Source organism: Lissotriton vulgaris, chromosome 5 (genome assembly GCF_964263255.1).
Source record: "Lissotriton vulgaris chromosome 5, aLisVul1.2, whole genome shotgun sequence".
Lineage (NCBI taxonomy): Eukaryota > Metazoa > Chordata > Amphibia > Caudata > Salamandridae > Lissotriton > Lissotriton vulgaris.
The window spans coordinates 360,129,964-360,139,396 of NC_141693.1; the positions used below are offsets into that span (position 1 = coordinate 360,129,964).

Below are 9,433 nucleotides of genomic sequence, written 5' to 3' on the forward strand. Positions count from 1 at the left end.
AAATTATCCTGCAGTCTCTCTTTCAAAGGGCGTATTGTGCTGCCAATATAGATTTTCTTGCAGACACAAACGATACAGTACACACAAATTTTGAATTGCAGTTGATGAAGGTATTGATAGTATGTGTCTGCAGTGTATTGTAAATAAATGTCTTGATTCTAGTTGAGATGTGTTTCAAGAATTTTCACCTGCATTGGCAGGCAAAAATCTAATTGTCATTTTTTTCCTTGAAGGGGTTAAGAGATAGTTTGTTTAACAGAGGAGGTATGGAAGCATTTTTACATTCAGTAGGGGAGTGTTCTGAAGTGATGATGCTGTTCAGTAGGATAGTGAGAAGGACTGCTACCATCTCAACTATATCATGTAGGGTTCTTGGGGGTAAGGGGTCCAAGGGAGCTCCTGATTTGGTGTGTACAGCAAGCTCAAGTAGCACTTTGTTAGTAAGAAGGGGGAACTCACCGAACTAAGGCCAAGGCTTAGAGATTCATCTCTTAAAGCACAAAAGTTTGTATTGAAACCCGAGTCAAATTCTCCATACACTGCTTCAACTTTATTCATTAAAAAGCTGGCAAAATTGTAACACAAAGATTGTCTAGGAGTCACTACACTGGTTGAGTTAAGGCTGGAAAGCATTTTTACTATTTTAAAAAATTCTCTTGCATAGTTTTTTGCTAAAGAATTTTTTTCTGTGAAATACTGTGATTTCTTTGTGATAATCTTGAATATATTATTTATGTTTAATTCTTTCAGTTGGATTATAGTTTATTTTCCAAATCCTCTCCTGTATACAGTATTTTATGAATGACTGCCCTAAGATTCTGGGAGAACCAGGGAGACATTGGCTTGGTTCTATGACTTTTTTAAGTTTGAGAGGGGCCGGCTCTGAGACTGTTGCAATGGTCCAATTACCATATTTACAGGGACATCTTAAGGAGTTTGGGGGCCTGGGCCAAACTTATTTCAGGGGCCCCTGTTTAGAACAGCTTTGATTTTATTATCTAATTTCAGCTTTTTCATGCTCTTTTTGGCCAGGTAAACGACATTGCACAGGCACACTGTCAAAATTCAAAATGTGTTTTCCATCTAACATTCAGAGATAGCAATATGTGTTATATGTATTGTAACATAGCAGAAGTTCACTAATATTATTGCAAATAATCTCAGCAACCAACTGCTATTTCTCAAATGTGAGGTCCTGTTTGGATCTAAAGGGAACTTTTCTGTGGATGTTGCATGGTGTTAAAAAACAAACAACGTGAATCTGCAAAATATATGTAATAGACTCCCACACATCCATTGTATTAAAAGTGAATTAAAGGAGAATGGTATTTAAAACAATCCATGTTTAAGAATCATTCATAGTTATCAGGGCAGGACTGTGTTTAGAAAAGAGACAATCTATCCAGTGGCCCCCTGAAAGGCTGGGGCCATGGGCCAGAGCGCACTTTGCCCATGCCGTAAAACGTCTCTGCATACTTGGCCATATCTACATTTAGATCATTCAACAGAGTGGGGCTGAGTAGCTGTCAAAATATTTGTAAGTTCCATTTACACCCATATTATTATGGCCTGTGATATTCTGTTGGGTAATGAGTTTGAGGCCAAGATGTTTAGGCTGCAGTCAACAGCTTTATGGTAGTGTGGCTTCTAGCTGCAAATCTGGGTGGCTTGAAAAAACATACCTGCTAAGACATGGCCCGCCTAATGTGTGGCAACATTCACCAGTTGCTTAAGATTGGCACAGCTTGGATTATTGAAGTTGTTCTGTTTCTTTGTTTGTCTGAGAGAGAGGATTGAAAGGAGAGGCCAGCCCATCTACACACCCTACTAAACACACTCGTCATCTGAGAGACAGGTCCCAAAGGAGAGGCAGGCTCATCCAAACACCCTACTAAACACACCCGTCATTTGAGAGAGAGGTCTCAAAGGAGAGGTCAGTCTCTCCCCATACACCCCACTACTCACACCCATCATCTGAGAGAGAGGTCTCAAAGGAGAAGCCAGTCCATCTACTACGCACACCATGTGAGAGAGCTGTCTTGAAGGAAACACCAGTTCATACACACACTTGTCATTTGAGAGAGAGATCTGAAAGGGGAAGCCAGTCCCTCCCGCTCACTAATGCGGACACCTGTGATTTGAGAGAGAGGTCTCAAAGGAGAGTCCGGTCGGTCCCCATACAAACTACTACGCACACCCATCATCTGACAGAGTGGTGTGAAAGGATTGGTCTGTCATCTACACACCTTGCTACGCACCTCCATCATCTGAGAGAGATGTCTCAAAGGAGTGGCTAGTCATCTGCACTCAGGATATATTCTCCAGTCATTCTACCATACATACACTTAAAAAATAATTTGTTTTCTTTACAAAAAAACTAGCAATTCCCTGAAAAAATCAATGTTATAGTTAAGTGCAATAAAATGATTTGTTTATGTGTTTTAAAAAAACCTTGAAATTCACTGAAAAAAACAAAGGTTAAAGTACCGTTATAGTTAGGTGAATTTTTCAGTGACAACATGTAATGTTTTGAACTAAAAAAAGCACAGAAATTCACCAATTACAATTAGTATCTCTAACTATAAGTTGTGTCCTGCCATGCACTGCTTATACCATCACATATGACACCTCTCATGACATGTTCTATGACATCTCTGATGACATCACAAATGGCTTCATTGACTTGTATCATTGGTTTGTGAGGTGCGTGCATTATGGATAGAAATTCACACTATGTATGCCTTTTTTTCCTTTCCAGATTTATATTCCTGTAAACCCTGTGAACGCGATCAGTGGTCACCGCCCAGGAGTAATGCCTGCTTTAACAGAACCGTGGAATACCTCTTCTGGTCAGATCCTATCTCTATGATCCTCCTGGCAGCCATCACCATCCAGCTCTTGATTACCATCACCATAGCTGTGGTCTTTTTGCAGAATTTGGACACACCAGTGGTTAAATCCGCTGGTGGCATCCGGTGCTTGCTCATGCTTGCCTCCCTGGCATGCGCCTGCTGTTCCCTGTACCTCTACTTTGGAGTACCCACCCTGAAGACTTGTCTCCTACGTCAGCCGCTCTTTGCCATCAGTTTCACCGTCTGCTTGTCGTGCATCGTCGTCCGATCCTTCCAGATAGTCTGCATTTTCAAGTTGGCTTCCAAAGCTCCCAGGTTGCATGACTTTTGGGTCAAAAAGAATGGGCCAAACATTTTCATAGTGGTCAGCTCAGCTATACAGGTTTTGATCACCATCATGTGGATCTGCTTCACCCCTCCTCAGCCGGTGGCCGAGTACAATAAGTTTGAAGAACAGATTATTCTTGAATGTTCCGAGAGCAGCTCCATAGGCTCCCTGTTGGAGATTGTGTACATCGGCCTACTCAGCATGGTCGGCTTCATCTTTTGCTACATGGGGAAAGACTTGCCGGCCAACTACAACGAGGCGAAATGCATAACCTTCAGCCTCCTGGTGTACTTCCTTGCATGGATCTCCTTCTTCACAACCTATTTAGCTTACAAGGGGAAGTACATAACGGCTGTCAATGTCCTCGCCATCCTGTGCAGTCTGTGTGGTATCTTGAGCGGCTACTTCCTCCCCAAATGTTATGTCATTCTCTTTAGGCGTGAGCTGAACACCACCGAGCACTTCCAGTCATCTATCCAGAACTACACCAAGAAGCGCAGCTCTGACTGAGACTGGAAGCCTGGAGAACAAAAAGGAAAAAGATCTACCGGCCAGTCTAGTCAAATTTTCGCTTAAAAATATGTCCCTTCACTTATGTCTTTTCTCCTTTAATCTTGTTTTCAGAGACATGTTTTGCTGTTAAGGTTATTAGAAGTTCTCCTGCCAGTCAACGACCAGCGAAAGCCCACTTCAACTTTCAGCACCATTCGAAGCCGGACCCTCCATCCTGTGACAATTAAGTGGATGCTACAAATATTTAGGTTTTGTACTGGTCTTTTGAAGTTGGTGTCCCTAAAATCCTACCGAGTGCAGCTTAATTTATTTAGCGGCCTTCTACTTAAATCTTATTTATTGCCTTTGCTAACTGTTGCAGTTTTTCTGGTAGAAATGTTAACTTCCGCAAATAGGTAAATGAATATACACCAATTAATACAAATAAGTTGTTGTTATTGTGTGATAATTTCTTGTTTTTGGAATTATTATTTCAATTCCACCCACTATGCTGTGAAAACAGGCACATATCAAATCAAGCATATGCGAAACCAATAGGTCTGTGGATGGCTGACTGTCTTTTGATTTTTGTCAATGTTTATTTTGATTTGTCATAGATTTTGTAAAACTTTATTACTGGGTTAGTTGCTGAGCCATTGCCAATGTAAAATAATAATATTCTGGAGAAGAACTAATGCCTAGATGCATCAAGGGTTTTTGCATTCGCAAACGGTGCGAATCGCAAAATTCGGCCGTTTGCGAATGCAAATCCCATTTTTGGGATGCATCAAGCATTTTGGTTTTTTCGCAATTTTAGAAATCGCAATTTCATTGCGATTTCTAAAATTGCGATTGCATTTAAGAAATCGCAATTTTGTGATTTCTTAAATGCAATGCATGATTACTTTAGAATTGCGAATTCACAATTTGGTAGGGGTAAATTAGCATGAAGTTGAACTTCATGCTAATTTACAGAACACTTTCAAACATGCACTAGTTGCATATTTGAAAGTTTTAATTTACACACACACATGTCCTTGGGTCATGTGTGTGTGTACATTGCACTTACAGTTCAATTTCAGGGGTGCAGGGAGGGGTTCTTTGAACCCCCCCTGCACCCTTGAAATTGCATTCACATTTTGCGAATCGCAATTTGAAATTCGCAAAATGTGAATGCCTTCCCATTGATTCCTATGGGCCTTTTTACCCATAGGAATCAATGGGAAGGGTTTCCCTTAATTGCGATTCGCAAATTGTGAATCGCAATTTAGGAAAATTACTGAATCGCAAAATAATTTGCGATTTTTTGATACATAGCATTTTGCGATTTCTTAATTGCGATTCCTTAATTTTCGCAATTAAGAAATCGCAAAATGTTACAATGATGCATCTAGGGGTAAGCACTCAAACACTCTCAATAAATCGATTGGCTCGCCTCTTATTGAATAATAACTGTTTATCTGAAAGTTCAGCAGTTATTAACATTATTTCTATATGTGATAGTTTCATGTCCGGAGTCAAACTTGTTCTAAAGTTGAGTATACCACCATGACACAACAGCCGAAATCATTCGGGTCAGTTCTCTGTAGGCTTTCTCGAGGCTAATATGAGGTATAACAAAAGTCCCCTGAACATTATTTATACCTTGTTTATACATTTTTTAAACATGCCTTAATGACATTCAACAATTAACACTCCAGGTGAGACATGAGGTAGCTGAAATTAAGAAAAAGTGTACCCATGGTGTGTATGCCGATACCTCGTGTGGGTATGGAGTGCCCAGCAGGGGCCCTGCACAATAATAGGGAACAAGAGCAGCGAATATCTTTTTTTGTGAGGACGCCATACATAGTGCCAATATCGGCAACACTCCCCAGCCCTCCCACAGCAATACTTCAGAGAAATAATCAGACACAACACCAACTGGCCCTCACCAACCGGTGTTTGTCGATTTGGGGGAGGGTATAGCCCCTGCCACCAGCGGACCGCCAGTCCACCCCTTACTCACGCCCCTCCCAGCTCAGGGGGGGTAGAGAGTTGCAGGCAACCCCCGGTTGCTCAGGCCCACAACCGCCCAAAGGACTAACAGGCGCCCTTGCTCCTGCAGGGTTTAACGTGAGGACCTCCCTTGGGATTTTTGGCTTTCGCACCCGTCCTGTGCTCCTGCAGAGGGTAACTTTACAGCCTCTGGATCGCCCTGTAACTCCACCTGCAACACAAAATAATAAGTTAGTGAAACACACCCCCACCTGCCTGTACGCCGGGTACGCGGTGGGGAGGGAAACAGCGTCAGGGCAGCAAGAGAAATAGGGTGCTCAGTGTGAGGGAGAGGTATAAGTACCTCTCCCCCCACCCTCTCCTGTCCGGGAGTGACGTCGGCCTAGGGGACCCTCGAGGATCCCAAACACTGGGAGGCTGACTCGTCGTGTGCCGTCCTGTGGCCATAAGTGGGGCTGCCCTCTTAGGAGGACCCCCTGCGTGGGGCCGGGTCAGCCCTGTATAGTGCCAATATTGGCAACACTCCCCATCCCTCCCACAGCAATACTTCAGAGAAATAATCAGACACAACACATTTTTAGTGGAGAAAATTGCTGCAGGTTTATTTGCATAACAAATATGCCAACATGGTGGGTTATCTTACAGACGATCCCAGGGCAGGCAGCCCCTCGCCACCTGCCCACCTGATGAGCCACCCTACCCGGTGGCCCTCGCCAACTGGTGTTTGTCGATTTGGGGGAGGGTATAGCGCCTCCCACCGGCAGACCAGCAGTCTACCCCTTACTCACGCCCCTCTCACTTCAGGGGGGGCGGAGCATTGCAGGCACCTTCTCCAGGGTCCAACGTGAGGACCTCCCTGGGGATTTTTGGCTTTCGCACCCTTACTGTCCTCCTGCAGAGTGTACCCCTTACTGTACCTTACAGCCTCTGGATCGCCCTGTAACTCCGCCACAGCACTGGTTGTGGCCACCGTCACCCTAGGACCCCCCACCATGATAGACCTAGTTACCTAGAGCACACAGAGGAGTACAAAGTTCCCAAAAAAAGACCTAGTTACCTACCCACTGCTGATTCCAAGGCCTCACCCAGATCAAGCAAGGATAGGTCCATTCCCCCTTTGGACAGGTGTATCCCTTCTAATTCTAAACACCATGTGGACTTGGTGTGCAGTAACCCATATAAGATCAAACCAAACCCCTGTTCTCAGTGACCACTATATTTCACCGGTCCCCAGTTTGATGCTCAACTCACACATCTGTGTATAGCGCTTGTTGAGGCGTGTCCATCAAAATGAGCCAGTCACCACACTAGGCGACGCCTTGCCCCCCCAAACTTCTGCTAGTATTCTTGGGAAATGTTTTATAATACTTTGTATCGCCTTCGTGCTTTAACTCAGAGTTTCCCTAATCTTTTGACCATAGCACACTTGTTGGATGACAACTCCTACAACCTGCATGGCTGCCAGTTATAGGGCGGGCGAATTCACATATGTTTATTGTTACTCGACTCCATTCTACTCGATTTATCGACTTCAGAAGGATGAAATGCTGAGTGGACCTACCAGGATCTCAACCTGTGACCAGGAGGTCGAACACAAGTCCTGTCAGTTCTGCCGCTCAACAGGCCTGTGAACATGAAACCCAGGGCCGACTTCTGACCTCTTCCCTGACTTGGACATGCCTGCGCTACAAACCCAGATCTAAAAGGCCTGCCAACCACCTGACCATAAAGTGCAGTCCAATGGTTACTGACAACTCCCAAGGAAAATGTGCATAACTGACACAACTGGTAGCATGCAAACCCTATGCTCAGGGGACATGGAGAAGACGTATTAGTAATGTACCTGCACCCTCTTAACTATGGCTTCAAAAATGTAGTCTGGTAGTTGTCCGTATAGTGCTCCATCCCCTCCCATTCAGCACTATAGGGCAAACTGCACCCTCATGGGAAAGGCAACTCCCGCCCCAGCTGACAGAAAGTGCCTATTTGCGTGTAGACCAAACCTATGTCTTTTCCTGTTCCGTTTATGGCCACAAAGTATGATGACATTGCCCACCCCAATCCCGGGCAAAATAAATGAAAGCTTTACTGCTACCAATGTGACAATTGCTGGTGTTAATGATGGTCCAATATAGCACCGATGCTGTACTATAGCCTTAGATAGACCCAACAGGGGGTGTTCCTGTGAAATGATGTAGGTACCACCACCGCCTCACCCCACATGTGACTCAGCCTAGGTTTACTTTGCCATGACCCCTCCTACGTCCTTAGAGATCCCAATAAACAACCTGCAGTGGCCAGGTGGCAGGCACCCCTATGGGACCTGCCAGACCTATTAACTCACCAATCTTTGCTGCCTGGCAGCACTCCCTGCTGCAGGTGTCTAGTTGCAAACCCTACTCGCCCCTCTTGGCTGTAAAGATTGACATTGCTTTAGATGCGTGGTTACATCTCACCAGGGACGGTAGAACGTATAACCTGTGTCCTGAATGTCCAATATATGTGATGTTGTGCAGGAGTAGAGGATTCCGAACATAATAGTAACTGTGCATAAGGTGTGTGCTAGTATTCAAAACTGTGACATACACATTATGCACGGCATGTGCTAGTTATTCCAAAATGAGACCTATACATTATGCACGGTGTTTAGCAGCACAACTTGGCCCAGCTCATCAACTTTAAAAACCTAGGAAGCAAACCTCTGCTGGTCACCCCCAGATCCTTGCCGTGCACGCCTTAACCCACGGAGCTCTCTTCTTACCGGAGCATTTGTCCACACACAACTGACACCTCTGCATTTCTCTTCCAGAGGACGATCTAGTGGTTCATGTTTGCTGGCTTACTGCTAAGTGTCCCATATCTCTGCACTGCTATATCCTAACAGCTTATCTACTTTCTCTGACCGCAAGTTAAAGGATAGTGTAATCAGCAGACCCAATGTAAACAAAATTGCAAGCCGAACTTGTCAGGAGACATTCAACCTTTATCCTTGAAGCGCCGCAAATTTGGCAATCGAAATTACAGAACTCACAAGCCTCTATATAACTCTAACTCGAAGTGTGACACATGAGGCTTTCCAGCCCCCCAAGACTAACAGGATGGCTTGGGCAGAAGGCAATAGTCCACAATGACTTGACTTACTCAGTGCCTTTTGTAATAGTCCTCTCTCCAAGCCAAACAGTGCCACCTATTGGCAGACAGTCAGAGGTGCCGGTAGTGAAAATTAACTGACGGGGCCTATTGCACCAGAAAACCACCCAGTCAGAGTTAAGGTGAACTTGCTGCTGAAGATCACAGTGGTGCGCCAATGCAGCACTTACGGAAGTCCTGACTTTAATTTCTCACCTTGTGGGTTAAAACAAGGTACAAAATTGACAAGTGCGTACCCCCTGAGTAACTAGAAGAGTGGAAAAGGTAGCCCCTATTAAATGGTTGCCCCTGAGTAAAACCCCCTGTGCCCCATGCTTCTTGGTCATGAGGGCAAGAGAAGCTTCCTTGTGTGCGGGGCTTGCTAAATACCTTCCTGCAAGCAAAATTCTTGATGCCTTAACAAAACCAACCAAAGGATGCATGCACCTGTCGCCCATCACCTCTGTATGCTGTGCACAAACTCCCAGAGATCTCAGGCATGTCCCATGCAAGATAAAAAGGACACAAGATCATTGCACTCTACCATTGCCACAAGGTAAGCACTCAACTGCCAGCATCATCAGGAACGAAAGGTGAACCCTAACAGCAGTGCCAGCAATAACACTGGTGGCGC

General features: G+C 44.6%; 1 protein-coding gene across 1 annotated transcript in view; it reads left to right on the plus strand.

The window, feature by feature from the left end:
- Positions 1 to 4,098, plus strand: part of TAS1R1 (taste 1 receptor member 1) — a 117,507-nt gene extending 113,409 nt beyond the window's left edge. Inside the window, exon 5 of the mRNA XM_086920071.1 lies at positions 2,759 to 4,098. Coding sequence (XP_086776197.1) covers positions 2,759 to 3,690 — 932 coding nt within the window. The 3' untranslated portion in view covers positions 3,691 to 4,098. The remainder of the gene's footprint in view (positions 1 to 2,758) is intronic.
- The last annotated feature ends 5,335 nt before the right edge of the window (positions 4,099 to 9,433 follow it).